This window comes from Delphinapterus leucas, chromosome 11, assembly GCF_059928025.1.
Source record: "Delphinapterus leucas isolate spDelLeu-1000000601 "Yukka" chromosome 11, BTC_Dleu_Yukka2, whole genome shotgun sequence".
Classification (NCBI taxonomy): domain Eukaryota; kingdom Metazoa; phylum Chordata; class Mammalia; order Artiodactyla; family Monodontidae; genus Delphinapterus; species Delphinapterus leucas.
In genome coordinates, this window is record NC_143139.1 from 88942209 (window position 1) to 88963960 (window position 21752).

At 42.8% G+C, this 21752-nt stretch overlaps 1 protein-coding gene across 2 annotated transcripts in view; it reads right to left on the reverse strand.

The window, feature by feature from the left end:
• The window catches only part of LARGE1 (LARGE xylosyl- and glucuronyltransferase 1), a 590997-nt gene that overhangs the window by 264042 nt on the left and 305203 nt on the right, over positions 1 to 21752 (reverse strand). For both annotated transcript variants that reach the window (XM_022599798.3, XM_089921262.1), the window contains exon 5: positions 19195 to 19318. In XM_022599798.3, the coding sequence (XP_022455506.1) occupies positions 19195 to 19318 (124 nt within the window). The remainder of the gene's footprint in view (positions 1 to 19194; positions 19319 to 21752) is intronic.

The window sequence follows — 21752 nt, forward strand, 5'->3', positions numbered from 1 at the left end:
TGAGAATTGCTACTCCAGCTTTCTTTTGATTTCCATATGTATGGAATCTTTTTCCATCCCCTCACTTTCAGTCTGTGCGTGTCCCTAGGTCTGAAGTGGGTCTCTTGTAGGCAGCATATATACGGGTCTTGTTTTTGTATCCATTCCACCAGTCTACGTCTTTTGGTTGGAGCATTAAATCCGTTTACATTTAGGGTAATTGTCGATATGTATGTTCCTATTACCATTTTCTTAATTGTTTTGGGTTTGTTATTGTAGGTCTTTTCCTTCTCTTGTGTTTCCTGCCTAGAGAAGTTCCTTTAGCATTTGTTGTAAAGCTGGTTTGGTGGTGCTGAATTCTCTTAGCTTTTGCTTCTCTGTAAAGGTTTTAATTTCCCTGTTGAATCTGAGTGAGATGCTTGCTGGGTAATCTTGGTTGTAGGTTTTTCCCTTTCATCGCTTTAAATATTTCCTGCCACTCCTTTCTGGTTTGCAGAGTTTCTGCTGTAAGATCAGCTGTTAACCATATGGGGATTCCCTTGTATGTTATTTGTTGCTTTTTCCTGGCTGCTTTTAATATTTTTTATTTGTATTTAATTTTTTTTTTTTTTTTTGCGGTACACGGGCCTCTCACTCTTGTGGCCTCTCCCGTTGCGGAGCACAGGTTCCGGACGCACAGGCTCAGAGACCATGGCTCATGGGCCCAGCTGCTCCGCGGCATGTGGGATCTTCCCGGACTGGGGCACAAACCCGTGTCCCCTGCATTGGCAGGCGGACTCTCAACTGCTGCGCCACATGGGAAGCCCCTGTATTTAATTTTTGATAGTTTGATTAATATGTGTCTTGGCATGTTTCTTCTTGGATTTATCCTGTATGGACACTCTGCACTTCCTGGACTTGACTATTTCCCTTCCCATATTAGGGAAGTTTTCAACTATAATCTCTTCAAATATTTTCTCAGTCCCTTTCTTTTTCTCTTCTTTTTCTGGGATCCCTATAATTCAAATGTTGGTGCATTTAATGTTGTCCCAGAGGTCTCTGAGACTGTCCTCAATTCCTTTCATCCTTTTTTCTTTATTCTGCTCTGCAGTAGTTATTTCCACTATTTTATATTCCAGGTCACTTATCCTTTCTATTCCATCAGTTATTCTACTACTGATTCCTTCTAGAGAATTTTTAATTTCATTTATTCTGTTTTTCATCACTGTTTATTTGCACTTTAGTTCTTCTAGGTCCTTGTTAAACATTTCTTGTATTTTCTCCATTCTATTTCCATGATTTTGGATCATCTTTACTATCATTACTCTGAATTCTTTTTCGGGTAGACTGCCTATTTCATCTTCATTCGTTTGGTCTGGTGGGTTTTTACCTTGCTCCTTCATGTGCTGTGTGTTTCTCTGTCTTCTCATTTTACTTAACTTACTGTGTTTGGGGTCTCCTATTCACAGGCTGCAGGTTCGTAGTTCCCATTGTTTTTGCTGTCTTTCCCCAGTGGGTAAGGCTGGTTCAGTGGGTTGTGTAGGCTTCCTGGTGGAGGGGACTGCTCCCTGTGTTCTGTTGGATGAGGCTGGATCTTGTCTTTCTGGTGGACAGGACCATGTCTGGTGGTGTGTTTTGGAGTGTCTGTGAACTTATGATTTTAGGCAGCCTCTCTGCTAATGGGTGGGGTTGTGCTCCTGTCTTGCTAGCTGTTTGGCATGGGGTGTCCAGCACTGGAGCTTGCTGGTCGTTGAGTGGAGCTGGGTCTTAGCGTTGAGACGGAGATCTCTGGAAGCTCTCTCGCCGAATGATAGTACATGGGGCTGGGAAGTCTCTGGTGGTCCAATGTCCTGAACTTGGCTCTCCCACCTCAGAGGCTCAGGCCTGACACCTGGCCAGAGCACCAAGATCCTGTCAGCCCCACGGCAGTTCCTGTGCTTAGATATGGAGGCAAAAAGAACTTCACAACACCATAGACATGGACAATAATGCCACTCTTAAGTTGATTCAGGGGTGTATATACATAATGTGTGGCTCGAGCCAAAGACATTGGTTCTGTAGAAAAATCTCTTACAGATCTAACATAAACATGAACAGTTGATGTGAAGTCCTCAGATGCTTTCAAAAATAAGCAAAGTTTACCATCTCTCCTTGTAGATGATGCTGACAAAACAACAAATCCAGCTACTGCAATGGTGTCCCCTCCATAGAAAACTGTAGCACAGTCCTTTGCTAATTTTGAAAAAAAAGAATATATTGAAGGTGGTGATCTCTGAATTTGAGTTTTCTTGTTCTTGTAGTCCAATCTTCAAAACAGCTCTTCTATTTCCACCATAAGTTAAAGAAGAGATACGTGAGAGTTTTCCTTTGTACCCACACAATGAACTCCAAACGTACTTGGAAACTGACTCACAGCTTGTATATATTCTTAAAGAATCTTGGTAAGTACTGCCAAACTATTAAAAAGAAAGACTATTCTGACATTCAGTTATAACAGACACTTGCATGAGAGTTAGTCCCAAGGGATACTTGCCAGTATTAGGTGATACATTTTTTAAAGCCTTTGCCATTTAGATATAAAAATCTTATTTCCTGTTGCTTTGAATAGTTAGTGATATTGCTATATTACTCTCTCTCTATATATATATATATTTTTAAACCATTTGCTTATTTTATTTTGTGAATTCCTTTATTCTTATCCTTTACCCATTTCCCATTGGTCTATTTATTTTTCCTATTGATTTGTAAGAGCCCTTTATATATGTTATCTGCTATGTTTGTTCAAAGTATAATTTTCCCAACTTATCACTTGCCATTTAATTTTGTTTCAATTGCTGATTGACATTCAGAAATTTTCCCTTTTTTTCCTCATTTTAATTAGTCAAATCTGGCAGACTTTTCCCTTGACAGTTTTTTTTCCCCATTTCCCTTGGGTATACGCAAATCTTCCTCACCCTTAGATGAAAATGTTCATATTTTTCTTCCAGTTTTGTTTAATGTCCTGTTTTAAACTTAACTCTTTAATCAATCCAAAATTCATTTTTTGCATCTGACAATACTCTGTTTCATCGTCTTTTCCCAAATTCACAATCTTCACGATAACACCCTTTGCTGCATAATCTGTTCTTTCTCTACAGGTTGCTAATTCTTCGTCAAGCAAGGGTTGATAAATACCAAAACATGAGACATCACTCTTTCCTTTTCATATTCAGAGCAGAGGGAAGTAACTGCTGCTGGGACTCTTCCCTGCTGAGTGGAGGAAAAGCCTCAGCAACCCTATCAGGACTTCTTCACCCAAATGTTTACGGAGAGTCAGTTCTGCGCAAGCACTGTGCTAACAACAGGGATGGGGTGGGCAAGACCATCCACAGGACTTCACATTGTAGTGGATGAGTCAGCCTTATAACCAACACTTAGGCCGTGACGGTATTTAACAAATAATTATATAAGGAAGATATTTAACAAGTAATTATACAATGACAAGCGTCATGACAAAGGAAGCACAGAGTGGCATGGCAGCCTAATTAGGAGGGGAATTCTGTGCCAAACATTAATAGAATGGTGGGCCAAGAACAGTGTCCTTGAGATTAACCTGAGCTCTAAATGACAGATGGGGAGGGAAGACGTTTCAGGTAACATGGCGAACTAGGTAACCCAAAACCCCTTTCAATGGGAGATATGTATACAATACACAAACATATATATATTTACGTATATATTTTACACAATATATGCATGTTATATGCATATTATACAGACCTTATATATACAGTATATATTAACATATATATTATAAATATATAATACTTATGCATATAATTATGTATTTAATACATATAATTATGTATATATTTATAGTTTATATATACTATACGAATAAAACATAAGTTGGCATGAAAGCAAATCTACAAACATTAAAAGCAAATAAAAGTTGGAAAATTAGACTATAAGTAATTCGTGAACCCAAGCATTGCCCTGAAGGAAGCAGCCCTTGAACTTCTGCTTTCGTTACCATGGGTGGAGTACAGGAGAGAGAAGATAAGGATGGTGGTCTGGCTTAATAAGGAGTCAGAGAGAAGACATCTGAACAAAATTAGGACCCCAAATTCTTTACTCTCTGAATAAAGGTAATCTAGAAATAAACTCAACCATCCAGAAGAGAAAAGCCAGGAAACACACTGGTGTTTAGCTTGATGACTAACTGTGGCTGGTTATGGGGAGGGAATCTTGAGAATTAGTACAATCCCTTGACGCTGTACCATCCAATGGTGTGTGCTCTCAACTCAGGCTACCTGTTAGATCTGACAAACCTCAGAGAATTGAATTCAAAGTAATTAGGACTGACAGTGCCTCAGGCGGTTGGCAGCAATAAATGCAAACATTATTTCAGGCAAACACAGGATTACGCCTCACTGATTTCACAAATCAGCATGGGATTTTTACAGTGTTATGTGTGGGGTTAAAACCCAGACCCACAACCAGCTGAAGGGCTTCTTTCCTGTTTCCACCCCTTTCTAACCCAAATGTCCTGGCCAAATTGTCTCTAGTCTCGGGTTCCATACCTGCAAAATGGGATCATGATAGCACTGGTGTTAAAGGGTCATTGTGAGAATTAAATGAGATAATCCACACTAAATGCTTACAACTGTATCTGGTATGTGATAAATACCAAATAAATGTTGGCTATTATTGCTATTATCATTTTCTATGCGTATTGTTGCATACTATCTTTACTCCTTAGTTTATTAATATTTTCTCTATTGTTCATTATTAGATTTGCCAGATGTTTGCCATTTTCTTATATACAGAACCAGCTTTCAAAATTTTAGTTTTAGTTTCTGTTTTTCTTACTTCACGGACTTCTGCTGTTAACTTCCCTTCTGCTTTCCTCAGGTCCACGCCACTGTTCTTGCCTAAATTACCAAGTGGAACGTGAGATTCATTTATCATCATCTTTGTTTTTGAGTAGTGAAAGCACTAAAGGCTATTAAAACATCTCCAGTGACAGCTCTGGGCACATGCCATAAACTTTACAGTGAAATGTTCTTCGTTTGCTATTTTCAGAGCAGGCTATAATTTTAGTTTTTATTTCCTTTTGGATTAAATAAGCATTTAGAAAAATTCTTCACCCTCTCCTAATTTCCAAGTATCTTGAACCACCCATTTAAAAGTTTCTTTTTTTTTTTAAATTTTTTTAATTGAAGTATAGTTGATTTACAATGCTATGCCAATCTCTGCTGTACAGCAGAGTGACTCAGTTATACACATAGAGACATTCTTTTTTTTTCATATTCTTTTCCATTATGGTTTATCACAGGATATTGAATATAGTTCCCTGTGCTCTACAGTAGGACCTTGTTGTTTATCCATTTTATATATAATAGTTTACATCTGCTCAACCCAAACTCCTAGTCCTTCCCTCCTCCAACTCCCCCTCCCTTGGCACAAATGAACGTATCTACAGAACAGAAACAGGGCTTCCCTGGTGGCGCAGTGGCTGCGGGTCCGCCTGCCGATGCAGGGGACGCGGGTTCGTGCCCCGGTCTGGGAGGAGCCCACATGCCGCGGAGCGGCTGGGCCCATGAGCCATGGCCGCTGGGCCTGCGTGTCCGGAGCCTGTGCTCCGCAACGAAAGAGGCCGCGGCAGTGAGAGGCCCGCGTACCACAAAAAAAAATAAAAATAAAACACACGAAAAAAACAGAAACAGACTCACAGACATAGAGAATAGGCTTAAAAGTCTGTTTCTGACATGTAGTTTTCCTACACTGTGGTCAAAAATGGGGCCTATATAATTTTTATGATTTGAATTTTAATGAGGTTTTCTCTGGCCCTCAATTTACGTAATTTTTTCATGAACACTTGAAAATCCATTTTTATTCCATTTGAAAAATCATTTTTATTCCATTTGATGGATATGAAATTTGATATCTATTGATATTGATTACAGTTTTAAAACTATCTTTGTCATTAACAATACAATTTGCGTTTTTAGTGGCTGAAACTCTCCCAATATACCCCATATTTCTGTCAGTTTTTGCTTTATATATGTGGAAGATTTCTACTTGGAAAATAGCTTGGCTAGTACATCCTCTTACGGATATCACACTCAATTCAAAATTATTAATTTTATCTAATTAAATGTGTTTAATTATTTAATTATATTTGTGTTCATCTGCAATTAACGTATCTTTACTGTATTTGTCTTTGTAAGTCTGAGACACACTATAGATTTTATTTTTAAACTTTATAATTTATTTTAGGTGTGTTTCTTAAAGACAGTAAGCACACAGTTAAGATAGCACTATTTAATCAAGCATCAGTTTTGTCCAACAATAGAAGAGTTTAAAGCATTTATATTTATTAAAAGAAATGATGCTGGTTTTGCATCTGGAATAGTATTTTATGCATTATTTTTCAGCTTTGAGAAAAAATTTAAATACATTACAATCAGCCCTTTTATTTTTATTTTTTTTAACTTATTTTTATTTTTTGGCCATTTCGCCCGGCATGTGGGATCTTAGTTCCCCAACCAGAGATCGAACCATCACCCCCTGCGGTGGAAGCGTGGAGTCTTAACCACTGGACCGCCAGGGAAGTCCCTACAATCAGCCCTTTTAAATGTACAATTCAACAAAAGTATAGTCTGCAACTGCTACAGCAATCACTTCATGGAACAATTCCATCAGCCCCAAAAGTTTCCTCATGCCCCTTTGAAGGAAATCCCCACCACACTGCCATTTGGCCCCTAGTAACTTCTGATCTGCTTTCAAGAATTTCATACAAATGAAATGAAGTAACATGCAGTCTTTCTGTCTGGCTTTTTTCACTTAGCATACCACTTTTGAGATTCATTCATATTGTTACATGTGTCATATGTTTCATTGCTGAATAACATTCCATTGAATGGATATACTACCGTTGTTTTCTACAACTGACGGACACTCAAGTTCTATGAATAAAGCTATGTATGTTCACACACAAATTTTCGTGTGCATGTACATTTTTATTTCTCTTGGATGAACACCCAGGAGTGGAATCGTTGAGCCATATTGTGAGTACGCGTTTAACTTCTTAAGAAACTAACAAACTGTTTTCCAAAGTGGTTGAACCATTTTATACTTCCACCAATCATGTATGAGAGTCCTGGCTGTTCCACATTCTCACCAACACTTTTTATTGTAAGTCTTTTTAATCTGAGCCATTGTAGTGAGTGTGAAGTAGTATCCCATGATGATCTTAATTTGCATTTCCCCGATGACTAACAATGCTGAGCATTTTACAGGGATTTACTGGCTATCCCTGTCTTCTCTGGCGATGTGTCCCTTACAATATGTTGCCCATTTTCAAACAGAGTCATTGGTCTTCCTGTTATTGTTTAAGAGTTCTCTCTATATATTCCAGATACAAAACTTTTGTCAGACATCTGCTCTGCAAGTATTTTCTTCCAGTCTGTGGCTTGTCATTTTATTTCATTAATGTCTTTGGAAGAACAAAAACTATCAGTTTAGATGAAGTCCAATTTATCAGTACCTTTTTTTAGTTTGCGGTTTTCGTATCCTAGTGAAGAAATCTTTGACTAACCTGAAGTCACTACGATTTTCTCCTTTGCTTCCTTCTACTGTTCTGTATTTGTAGCTCTTACATTGAGGGGTGAGATTCAAGTTAATTTTTGCATATGGTATATAGTGAAGGTCAAAATTCATTTTTCCCCATATGGACATCCAATATTTTTCTCATTGTCTTTGCTTCGTACCTATCTTATGTAGAGTTTCTTTCATCTGCAATAATCATCTCTAATAACTTAGTTTTAAATCTACTTATAACTTTACCAGCGGTCACCTTTGAACTTTCCAGAAACATCTTTTTTTCCCTGATGATCAGAATGAAGGGCTAAAAAAAAAATACCATCTGAGTTACCCCCCAAAACAGCAGAAATTTAGCAGCTTTTAAATCCAACACACTTCTGAGGCTGTTTCAAAATGTCTGTGATCATCTGGTTATTTGTATGCTTGTAAGAGCAACTTTTGGCATCTGCATTCAGCTTTGCAACTGACTTAAAACAATTATTTACAGATCATTCCATGTGTAACTTCTTCCAGTACATACTGCCTGCCCCTTTAGAACAAGACCTCTTCCATTTGTGAATATTCATTTTGATTACTTTTTTGGCTGGCTGGCAAGTAACTGATGATCCTTTCTTCAAGAAGTATAATACACTGGTGCATGCTGTGTGAGCACTTGCATAACATATCTTTTGTTTTTTTTTCCTGTTGCCTTTATACATGAGAGAACTTGGCTGGTATTCTCAGGTCTCTGTCTTGCTCAAAACTCTGTAGACACTTTATGAGGACATTTATTATTAGAGTGAGAATTTTTATTCTTCAAACACAGAATGGTTCCCTCCACCTCTTACCCTTGCATTATAAGGTTGCCTTAGATATGACGCTCTACCCCTAGTCCACAGCCACCAACCGTACGTGGTTGTTGAGCCCGTGAAATGCAGCTGTCCAAGGTGGGACACATAAGACATACGCTGGACTTCAAAGACTTAGTGTGGAAAAAAAAAGTGTGCAAGATATCTCATCAGTAATTTTTAAAACATTGATCAATATATTTTAGATATACAGGATTAAATAAAATGTATTATTAAAATTCACTTCACTTGTTTCACTTTGCTTTTGCAAATATGGCTACTAGAAAATTTTAAATTACGCATGATTCATCATTACAGTTCTATTGGATGGCATTACACAAGAGTCAGACGACTTGGATTCACAGTTTAGTTCCACAGTACTGAGTAATTTCAACAAGTCTCTTTTATAAGCCTCTATTTCCTCATCTGGAAATGGGTGAAAATAATTATACTCACCTCAAGGCTTATTGGGGGGATAAAATAAGATTATGCATGTGAAGCTATTAAGTTCATACATAATCAACTCTTATTAATGAGAGCTATTCTTAAAGGAAGAATTTTTTTGTTCTTTGTAATTTAAATATTTTTCTAATAGACTGGGAGAAAATATTTGCAAATGATGTGATTGACAAGGGCTTTATTTCCAAACATTACAAACAGTCATGCAACTCAGTAACCAAAAAACAAACAACCCAATCAAAAAATGAGCAGAAAACCTAAATAGACATTTCTGCAAAGAAAACATACAGATGGCCAACAGGCACAAGAAAAGATGCTCGATGTTCCTAATTATTAGAGAAATGCAAATCAAAACTCTAATGAGGTACCCCCTCACACCTGTCAGAATGGCCATCATTAAAAAGTCTACAAATAACAAATGCTAGAGAGGGTGTGGAGAAAAGGGAACCCTCCTACACTGTTGGTGGAAATGTAAACTGGCTCAGCCACTACGGAAAACAGTATGGAGGTTCCTCAAAAAACTAAAAATAGAGTTACCATATGATCCTGCAATGCCATTCCTGGGCATATATCTGGATAAAACTAAAACCTGAAAACATACATGTACCCCAGTGTTCACTTCAGCACTATTTACAACAGCCGAGACACGGAGACAACCTAAATGTCCATCAACAGAGGAATGGCTAAAGAAGATGCGGTACGTATATACAACGGAATACTATTCAGCCATAAAAAAGAACAAAATAATGCCATTTGCAGCAACATGGATGGACCTAGAGATTATCATACCAAGTGAAGTAAGAGAGAAAAGAACAAATATATCACTTATACGTGGAATCTAAAATATGACACAAATGAACTTATCTATGTCATAAAAAGAGACTCACAGACAAAGACAACAGATCTGTGGTTGCCAACAGGGATGGGGCATGGGGGAGGGATGGATTCAGAGTTTGGGATTAGCAGATGCAAACTATTATATAGAGAATGGATAAACAACAAGGTCCTACTGTAGAGCACAGGGAACTATTGATATATTCAATATCCTATGATAAATCATAATGGAAAAGAATATGAAAAAATATATATATACACATATATATAACTGAAGCACTTTGTTATACAGCAGAAATTAACACAACATTGTAAATCAACGATACTTCAATAAAATAAATAAAAAACTTTTTTCTAGGGTATATAGCCTGATGTGGGCAACTTACCACTGATTTTACCTGGATTGTAAGGGCCCCTCTTGATCTACATGCATAGAACTCTTTTTAGCTTGTGACAATTTTTTTTGTATTTCATCAAACTCTGGAGGGACCGTCCAACACCTTGACCTTGAAGTGCCTGCAGCCCTTAATTTTCATTAGCTTTTCACCAACTCAGCCACTCCATCCCAGGGTAACGTGCCAAAAATGTACCTCCTCTAAAACACATTTTAGAAGCTCTAACATTTCACTCCCCAAACCCAGCCTTTTATCCTTTCAAAACATTTGGATAAAAACTCCTGCTCTCACTGTAAAAATTTTCTAACTTCACCATAATCTCCAGTTGACTTTGCCCACTACTTTCTCACTATCCATCGAATACCTCTGGTCTCTCTTTCTCTCTCTCTTTTTTTTTTTGGTGGGGGGCGTCCAACTCATATTCCAAAACCCATCATTATACCTACTCTCTTGAATCACTGAAGTTGTCCAACTCAAATTCTGTACAAATAAGACCTGTGGTACCAGAGAATAACACTGCACTGAAGTCCAAGAGAACGAGATTTCAGCATCACTTAGACCTCTGATTAGCAGCATTCTGCTGATACCTTTGGTAAGTTCCTTATTAACCAAAGAAAACATTTGCTGTTTCTATAGCATGGGATTCTTGAAAAGACACAATGAACTCAGGTTCAGGAAAGCATTTCCTTCTTTATCAAGGGGAATGGACAAGAAGACCACAGCAATGCAAGTGGAAAGGGATCAATGCTCAAGATGAGGAAAAGGTGGGTCAGGGGACACCAAATTGCTTTAAATGAGTTTAAGTCTGAGCTCCAGGAGGGGCATGTCACATACACAGATCTGGAACAACTGTTATATTCTGAAGAACCATAGAGAATGGTAGACATAAGAGATAGAGAAAAAAGTGAGCCCATTCAAGGAAGGTAAAAACTCAAAAACCACTTATCACGTTAACGCGTCAGAGGATAAACTTAAGTGTCAACTAGGCTCCCAGCACTGCCATTCGGATTATAGTTGAAGGCATGGGGATGATGAGGAGAAGACTTAGTAGATATGCTAGGTCCTCAAACACCTGGCTGACCTACTCTGCAGACCCCAAACAGAGCTCATGCATTTTCTGGGAGCCATCATTGGCCAGGTTGTATCCTAAACATTGGGCTTAAAGAAAAAAGTGACAGGCCTTGCCCTCTCGGTTCTCACAGTCTAGTATGGAAGGCAGACAAGTGACCAGACAATGATATACACACTCACATTCAGTCTTTCTTAATGCTCAGGACCAATGGGGGCGGGGAGGGGGATTAAAAAGATGAAGATTTCAGTACAGCACAAGGTGAACATTTCTAATCGAGTTTCTAAATATGGAACAAGGTCCTTTGGGAGGTAATGATCTCTTATCTCTGGAAGGACTCAAAAGCAGAAGATTAATGACCATTTACATAGAATATTACAGAAGAAAGTGGAAGGTTATGCCAGATGAATGCCAAGTTCCTTCCTAATTAAGATTCTGTGATTTTCAAAAGGGGACAGAGCCCATTCATTAGGACACTCCATTACATAAAGAGACATTTGCCTGTGTACAAAGTGAATTGTACAACTGACACAGAAAGATTCTTTTCTAACACAGATTACAATTTCTGTTAGTTGTCTACAATGTTCCATGTCTGATATTTAAAAGCCAAAGATCAGTCTTCTGAATACAGAAAAGTACGTTACGCATTTCACTGATCCACCTCTGTTCTGTGATCTCGCGCGCGCTATCGGAGAGAAAAGCCTAACACAAAGGCCCGAGGTGCATTGCAGGCCTTACAGAACCAGCTCTCCCATTCAAAAACCATGCAGATAATCCAGGAACCAGTAAAGCAGTAAAGAAAATGGGAAAATGCCAACTTTTCCAGACCCGGACATAATATGTAACCTCAGCCAGCCCTCCTGTATAATGTTTGACCCACAAGGAGAGAAAGAACTAGAGCCTAAATCCATAAACTATTCTAGAAAAACAACCTAAAACATGTGCCCTCTGATGAGCGGTCAGCCGTCGTTTGTTCCTTTGCTGTAGAGGAACAGAAGGTGTGTTGACAGGGTAGGTTTGGAAAAGAGAAGATTTAACAGGTTAATCACAGCCATCTGCAAATATACCAAAGAGGAAGGGAAGGAAATAGAATCTGTTGAGGGCCTACTATGTGCCAAGCACCATGCTTTCCATTACAAGACCTCAGTTAACTGCATTTCTTCTTTACCAATAAAGGGGAGCTAGAGCTACCAACGTGGAAAGACGATTAAGTTCTCTGTGTTACTCTCATCGTTACCATATTACTGGTGAAACTGGACAAGGCAATTCTAAAGGCCACCTGGCTTCATTTCTTTCTTCTGCAGGGCATCTCCGAGCAGATCCTACCCTCTATGAGAGACACATGTCCCAGAGCTTCTGTCTCTCCTCTGCAGGTCAAGTCTAATTGGAACTGCTCCAGCCCATGGGGGTATCTGGTCACTGCAATGGAAGCTCGGCCACTGCCAAGCGTGTGGTCCCTTTGAACTATACCCCAGGCCTGGATCATAAAATCCAGATCCAGTTTGGAGAAGAGTCATATGTGAGATTTGGGGCAACTTGCTTAACCCCCACTGGGCCTCATTTGTCAAAAAATAGCTATGAGTATTGGGTTTCTTTTTAACCCTGAGACCCTGTGAGTTCATGTCATTATCAATCCCTCCCAACTGAAAATGCCCATCACTCAGGAGGCATATCTTCCGAGGAAACAGATGGGGCGGGCAGTAGTGTCTCCATCCCCCAGTGAGAGGAACAATAGAAGTCTGTCTCCCAAAGGACAGCAGGTGCTGAAAGACGGCAGCTATCTAAGAGAACCTCTACAGTACTCCGTAGGGACCAGCACAAAGGCAACTGAGTGTGAGCAGGACGGCAACTTTTAGAGTCAACCATCAATGTTTTCTGTGACCACAGCCCTGAATCCCACTTCATAATCTTTCTGATGCTGGTAATGAGCAGGCATCAGGTCTAAGAGAAAAGGAGATAAATGAGGGCTCCCAGCTAGACAGGGGAATCATGAAACAGCCCCGGCGCCAGCCACTTCCCTTCACGAGCTCGGGATCATCCTCACCCCAGTGGTGGCCTGGGGGTGACTTCCCGGGTCAACTAGGAGCAAGATCAAAGGCGGCTGGGCATGCAGGGCCTCGTCTGAACACTGGCAAATATCTCGCTGATTTAAGGCAAACTGTCCAGAGTGGTGGCTGTTTAGTTTAGAAAATGATCCTTGGATGGCAGTGATGGGGCTGTCCCAGACCTCAGCGGCATCATTAGTGAGACATACTTTGGTCCCCAGCAGGAAGGCCACTCGCTGCAGGCCTTTAAATGGAGGGGTCATGCTTAACGCATTTATTCTTCAGGAACAACCAGAAAAAGAACACCACCGAGAGCTCAGAGGACCCTTGTCTAGACACAATTATAGCATCTTAGCTTAAAAACAGGCCACAGAGAAGGAACCAGAACACAGGAGAAAGAACATGGATTATGGAGTCAGCTCTGGGTTTTAATCCCAGCTCTACCACATACTAGCTATGCATGTGATTTGGGCTTATTTAACCTCCCTAAGCCTCAGTTTCCTTATCTGTATAATGGGGATCATAATAGGACCGATCCACAGAGTTATTGTGAGCGTTCCATGAGAGAACTGTGTAAACATAAAAAAGAAAGTGTTCCATAAATAGCAGAGGTTACATCACAGCCTATGGGGTCCAGAGTCACTGAAAACAGGAATCTTGAGTTCAAGTGCAATTCAACAGTGGCAGCTTCAGCCAGTGGCTGCAACCCACGTCCCCCTCCTTTCCTTCAGATCCATCCCACCTCCGTGTCTACTGAGTTACACAATCATGCATCTCATATCATTTCATTTGGAAAGGGAAAAATCAGATAGCTGCCTTGGCATTTATTAGCTGCCTGATCTTAGGCAAATATCCTTCAACTCCGAGCTTCAATTTATAAACTGCCTGTGAGATGGAGGTAACGAAACTCCTCTCTCCAGCCCACAGGGTGGTCCTGAGAAGTGAGTGAGAGCATGCCGCCACCTGCAAAGCTCCACACGGAAAGAAGTCATCGTCCCTGTCCTGCTGCTCCCCTCCCCTGGTGACAGGAGCTGCACGTCCTGGGTAGAGTTTGGGGCACCCAGGGCCGGTAGCCTGTTGATCTGGGGCCTCGGAAGCTGGAAATGAATGGGCCACAGGAACATCAGAAAGACCAGTGAGCATTTCACAGGCCACAGGGACGAGCAGGCTGAGCCATCACTATTTGCAAATCCGCACTAACTGGTCATTACAGAGGGAAGCACACCAGTCCAGCGCGAATTTCTCACAGCTCATTTTTTTTGTTTTGTTTTGTTTTTGTTTTTGCGGTATGCGGCCTCTCACTGTTGCGGCCTCTCCCGTTGTGGAGCACAGGCTCCGGACGCGCAGGCTCAGCGGCCATGGCTCACGGGCCCAGCCGCTCCGCGGCATGTGGGATCTTCCCAGACCGGGGCACGAACCCGTGTCCCCTGCATCGGCAGGCGGACTCTCAACCACAGCGCCACCAGGGAAGCCCTCACAGCTCATTTTTAATCATGCACTGATCCTTCATAAATTCCTTTCCCCTATTACTCCATTCTCCAGCGCTAACAGATAGAATAAGGGGCCCACAGGAGTATTTCTGAGAAACGCCATTTCCAACAGCTGTACAAAGCGATTTCTCATTCCTATCGGGGGAGGCCGTCTTACGTGTCTGCTGACGCTACCATCCGACATGCTTCCTGGATGCAAGTAAAGAACACAGCACCATTCCATGTCATCATCCATCCCTTCTCTAATGCCATCTAATGGATGGTGTTTCAGTGTGTTCCCTTCCTGGTTTACCTGTCATGGAAAGACACTCCACCGGTCCCACAGCTGCTCTTGGGATGTTAAGGCGGGTTGGCACAGATGGAGCTTCCTCATCTATGCCACTGCAGGGTCACTGGTAGACAAATACCTGGCTGTCTGCCCATGCCCTGAGCCACAAGGGGCCTCAGGAATGTGGTGAACCCTGACAATGATCAAGAAACTCCTTCCTCAACCTAAATGTCCATTGACAGATGAATGGATAAAGAAGATGTGGTACATATATACAATGGAATATTACTCAGCCATAAAAGAGAATGAAATAATGCCATTTGCAGCAACATGGGTGCAACTAGAGATTATCATACTAAGTGAAGTAAATCAAAGAGAAAGACAAACACCATATATCACTTACATGTGGAATCTAAAATATGACACAAATGAACCTACCTATGAAACAAATAGACTCACAGACATAGAAAACAGACTGGTGGCTGCCAGGGGAGATGGGGTTGGGGGACGGATGGAGTAGAAGCATGGGGTGAGCAGATGTAAGCTATTATATACAGAATGGATAAACAAGGTCCTACCGTATAGCACAGGGAACTATATTCAATATCCTATGATAAACCATAATGGAAAAGAATATGAAAAAAGAATGTATATATATATGTATAACTGAATCACTTTGCTGTACAGCAGAGATTAACATGACATTGTAAATCAACTATACTTCAATTAAAAAAAACAAAACAAAACTGAAACCTCTTCCTAATGGCTTCATGTCTCTTAGGCACCCAGTGCTGAGTTTACTGTGTATCATTCATTTAGCAAATGTTTTCATAGGTGAGGCATCATCACGGTTTAGGTTTGTTGAGCAGGTGTTAAGCTTACAAGGTGATGAAAAACAGACAGGATCCCAGCTCTTTCGGAGCCTACACTCTAGGGGAGATAGACATTTACCAGCTCATTACACAAAGGCGTGAAAGCTTACACTGCGCAGCGAGTTTACTGAAGGAACCGTATGTGATCCTCTGAGAAGATACAACAAAGAAGCCCCTATGCGATGATGAAGGCAGGGAAGGTTTCCTTGTGTACATGGAGCTTAAGCAAGAGAACGTGGACTCAATTAGCGATGGGGGAGAGCAGGCTGAGAGTACAACAGAGAGAAGAAATGACTTGTGCAAAGGCCCCCAGCGGAAGGGAAGGAGCAGAGCAGACTAGAAGATCCAGTGGGGAAGCAATGGTGCTAACAGTAGACGACTAAGTCAGGAGGAGGTAGGAGCCAGACTGTGCAGAAAAACTCGACTCAGTTAAGGACTGTGGTCTCCATCTTAGTAGCATCCGGAAATCACTGAAGGTTTTACACAGAGCACGGGGAAGGTGTGGTTGGGCTTGCCTTTGGAGAGCCTGACTCATGCTACTGACGGAGAACAGATGTGGGTGAGGAGACGTGAGCGGAGGAGAAGGGAAAAGGCTTGTCTGGGAAAACAAAGCAAAACAAAAAACTGCTGTTGTGTTGGCGACAGAGCACGCAGGCTTAGACAAGGATGGTAGCAGGGGAGACGAAGACTAGCTAGGACCTCAAATGGCCAGATGCTCGGAGAGAGAAAGGGACCCATCGAAGGCAAACTCGGTTCTGGATGAGCAGCTAAGTAGGTGGTGGTGTTAGGTTCCAGGAGAGGCTCAGGTTGGGGGGGGGAGTGGGCACACCACGGTTTAGACTTGTTGAGCAGAATTATGTATAAATTATTATGACTGTTTTCATGAATAATGGAAAAATTATGTTTTACAAAATGCCTTCATACTCACTGTCCTTACCAGATTCTGACAACTGCCTCACGGAATACAGGACTGTGGGTGATAGATGTTTTAAGAGGTAGGGAAATAAAGTGCAGATGGTAGGGACATTGCATGGCAGAGTCAGCAGCAGAAGGCAGGGTCAAGGGCAGGACTCTGGAGACGATATCCTTTAGGACACATCAGATTGTTGTTGTTTTTTAATTCTTATTTTTTAAGCCGTGGAGTCCTCAATTCAAATGGATAAAGCTCCAGTGTGTAAAAATAATGGATACCTGGATTCACGTGGGCATGAGGGAGTCAGAGCCCTCGTCTTCCCCCACACCAGTCCCCTCCTTTCCTCCAAGACCCTAAGGCAGCCTTGGGGTTCCCGGGGGCAGCTTACAGGCCACCGTGCCTTACCTTTCAACCTCCCAGCTGCCCTATGGGCCTTCAATCAAGAGCATTTTAATCCTATATTGCCATGGCTGCAAAGGGGAATGAGGGATTGTCAAGAACCTGCTGCATTTCAGGCACTGCTGGGCCTTCACATGAGTTATATGATTTAATCCAATATCTTCTCCCACAGCTGGCAGGGTTCCACCCATTTTCAGCTGCTCAAGCCAAGGCTCAGAACCCAAATCAGATATTAGCTCTTTAACGGCAAGATGCGAAATGAAGCTGGGGTTTTCAACTACTTCGTGTTTCCTCAAAGAGCAGAGGGGGTGCAGGCTTGCACAGGGCACAGACACAGGACTGCTCTAAGAAAGAACATGCATGCTGTACCAGACGTGGCCCCCTCCCCTCCCGCTGCTTTTCCCCATGGTGTTGTTGGCCCTCAGACCCCGGGAGACAGAGTGGCTTGCTTTCACCTTAATTAGTGCGGCAATTTGCTAAATTTTGTTTTTCCCTTTTTAGGAGTGTTAATCAGTTTTAGCTCAGAATAGACTGGAATGGCACACAGATTACCACGACAATCCCCAAATGCTAAATTCTGAACATCTCGATCAACCTCAGAGCCTGAAATACGGGAAAATGAGAAACTCCGGCCAACATCTCTGTGATCTATTTAAAATGCTATGGCTCTGAAATGAAAAGCTAATGGCTTTATGAGGTTTAGACCAAGCAATGTGCTAAAATCTGCCTCATGTCTAGGTGTTTGGTCCTTCCCAAGGTGACTGGAGACAGAGCTGCAACGGTTTCTGCAAAGCGACATGTTCCACTAATAACAGCAATTGGTTAAATCCACAAGCATTGCAGGGTACCAACAAACGCGCCAGAAATACAGAAAAGAACAAGATGGGCTCCCAGCCCCGTCCCGTTAAGAAGGTTCTAAACTAAAGCAGTCGACGGGCAAGTGAACAGAAAACGTCCTCCTCTTTCCTGGAGGAGTCGTGGGACGTTCTCAGAGGGGGTAGCCATGGAACTGAGTCCTAAAGGATGAGTGGGAGGTGTCACAGTAGCTGGAAGGGTGTGTCAGATAGAAGGAACAGCAGAAGCAAAGGCTCAAAGGCAGGAGGGAGGGCAGAGAGCCCAGAGCTGAGTAATAAGCAAATTTGCAGGAATGGCCAGAGATGCGACTGGAAGAAGAGTCAAGAGCCAGAACGTGCAGGACTTTTAAATCAGACCGTGAACCTCAAGCCTGACGCAGACCACGTGATACCACAGGAGCATTTTTTTTATTATTCTTTTTTTTTTTTCTTTTTGCGGTACGCGGGCCTCTCACTGCTGTGGCCTTTCCGGTTGCAGAGCACAGGCTCCGGGCGCGCAGGTTCAGCGGCCACGGCTCACGGGCCCAGCCGCTCCGCGGCATGTGGGATCTTCCCGGACCGGGGCACGAACCCGTGTCCCCTGCATCGGCAGGCGGACTCTCAACCACTGCGCCACCAGGGAAGCCCCCACAGGAGGATTTTAAGCAAGGGAATGACGTGGCCAAATGAGTCTCCCTTGGTTGAAACCCTCTGGCCCAACATAATCCTTAATATTTATTCAACATAGTCTTTTAAAGCACATTCACACATGTTCTCTCATTTGAGCCTCTTAATGACTCCATGAGGTTGGTGTTATAAGTACATTTCTACTCATGAAAAAACAGATCCAAAGGTATATAGCCTGTTTAGTTTGTGTCTTATGACCAGTAAATGACAACATACGAATTCAAACACAGGCCTGTTGGACTCAGCGCTGACCTCACCGGGTAACAGAATTCTCTAGATATTGGCCACCATAGGCCTTCTTTAGATACGGACCAGGCCAGTAGCCTCCAGCCTCCACAGAAAGCCTTGGTGGCCAGAACTGCACAGACCAACACGCATTCTGTGCTCAAGAAATGGTTGCTTTAATGCTTCAGATAATCAAATCAGATTCAAGCGGCAAACACCCTCAGTTATACCCTGGACGTCTCCAGTTTGCAGGCTGAGATTTCTGCCTTTGCTGCTGTCTACTAAACCATAAACAAGAAAAGCATCCTGCTTGATCTCCCTTCCCACCGGTACCTTGAGCTCATCTGCGTTGTAGAAGTCTACTCGCACGGCAGGCACCATCCAGGTCTGGAAGAGCGTCGCCAGGATCTGCTCGGCGATGGAGTCGGCAATGACGTGGAAATGCAGGGGGTTCCGCCTGTGGGCAGGGAGCGGAGGAGAGTCAGGAGGGAGAACCAAGGCCGCAGAGACATGCTCTTACCAGCTGGTAACGTGTGGCCAGTTTCTAACAGCAGTGATGAAGGACAATCAGGCATGTTACCTACTGGAGAGGACGTCAGAGCTGAGGAGAGAAGATGTCTCATCCAACCTCAGGATTTCAGAGACGTGGCCACCAAGGACCAGAGAGGGTAAAATCACTGGTGACATTCAGTGCAAGCCAACCGCCATACCTGTTACGAGGGCATCTGTGTTTCTAAAAATCTTAAGTAGAGCATGTGTAACAATCTGGTCAATGCTTTATCTTTACCACCTGGATGTACCGGCATCAGTGCAGAAGCACGTGGACAAAGGACGAGGTCTTTGGACCAGCTGTGCGGAGCGGGTAAGGCACTTCTCCCCCAGCACAGCACTAAGTCCTATCTTCTGCCTGTTCCTCTCCGAAAGAGAAACAGGCAGCCACGAGGGCATCACCTGGGGCTCTCATAACTGAGTATCAGCCCACCCTGACTTGTAATACTTGTAAAGCCTTTATTCTTTCTACCTCAGTTGACCCGCTGCTACACTGAGCCAGCACCCAAAATACAAACCGGCAGTACACAAGGGCAAAGCTTCCAATTCCAATGGAAATGGGTTCGAAGCCCAGATCTGGCATCTATTAGGGGAGGTATTTGAGCATGTCACTTATACCTCTGCACTGCTGCTTCTTCATTCTGCAAAATGTGAAAAACCTCCTCTACGGGCTACTGGGTCAGTCAGATGAGATAAGAAGTACCATATATGATGCATCTCAACAACAGACATAGATGGGATAACAACAGACTGCAGATACGCCTTCTTGAGGGACCGCCAGGCACAAACCAGGAGTTCAACCCAGAAGAACTATTACCAGAAATATCATTGCTCTAGTAAGAATAACGGCATACATCGTAATACCACGAACGAGCACCTCTGGAAATCTAAAGATGAGAATGACCTCGCCCACCCCAACCTCGAGGAGTTCTTACTATTTAGAGACAGTTAAATATAAACCCAAATATAAACAGGAGGTGGACTGTGATAACAGCTACAACAGAACACAGGGTTCCATGAGAGGAAAGCAAAATCTGGACCGGGTCAGAAGAATGTGTAAGAGGTGGGGGAAGTAGTGCCCTGAAGGATAAATGACTTTATTCTTGGCAAAGAAGAGGGGACTCGATCCAAGGAGAATAACACGAGACTCTGGCTGGAGCCCAGAGGGTGCTGAGAGTGTGGTGGGAAGGGAAGGGTTAGCAGGGACTCGGGGGGTTCGAGCAGAGAAGGGGAGAGATGCAAGTGCATAGGGAGCAGTGCAATGAACGCCCGCTTAAACAGTCTTGATTTGATCAGCTCGGTGTGGGGAGTAACAGACTGGCCCATAGCTCTCAGCCTCCTGCAATCGCTCCCCAGCCCTGTTCTAAGTTCTAGATACACAGATTTCTTTCAGTTCCCCCTACCCTCGTGCTCTCTCTCCACCTGGGCCTTCGCACACACCGTTTACTCTGCAGGAAACCCTCTTGCATTTGCTCATTCTATAAATACTTATTAAACACCCACTGTTCACCAGGTGACGTGCAGGATGCTGGGGACATGGTGGTAAGACACCATCTCTGCTCTCACGGTCTTGTCCTCTCCTTCTTCCTCCTCCTCCCCCCGCCCCTGCCTCCACAGCCCCCATTCAGCATTTGGTTCTCTCTCACCCAGCCTTCACTTCTGAGGTCTGCCATCATTTGCTTTCAGAATCCTTCCCTGACGACCCCTGACTAAGTCAGGGGCCCTTCCTAATGCACAGTCAGCTCAGCATCTGTGCCCATCCTTAGGCTGTGGTTGCCTGTTTACTGGTCTGCATGCCCCCTCGACCGTGAGCTCAGGGGAGTAAAGGATGGTGCCAGTTGTGTTGAAATGGAGAGCCCCACGATCGAACTCAGTGCCTGGGATGCAGTAGGAGTTCAATAAACGAAATGAAGAGTGGGATAGGTGATGGATAGTGGGCAGCTAAGGGGAACAGAGGTGTACACCTCACTTAGGAGATTAGGTGAATGTGAAACAAGAATCCGACTTAGTGTCTGGGGAAGAGCAACAGCGAAGTGGAATCTAGAGGAATTTCAGGAGAAGAGATCTTAGATATGGGGGAAATGGAAAGGAAGAGGAAGGCACTGGGGTTCCTGGGCTGGTAGTGATTCGTTCAGGACAGGGGCTACAAGAAGAAAGGCACACTGGAGGAAGATGATGGGTTTGGGACTGGGTATACCAAGTTTAAGGTGAGGGTGGCAAAGCCAGGTGGAACTGGGTAGATGAGTCTAGACCTGAAGAAAGTTATTATCCAAGGCCAACCTGCCAAACACATAACAGGTGCTCAGGGTGCTGAGCTGAACAAATGACCCAAAGGAGCAATC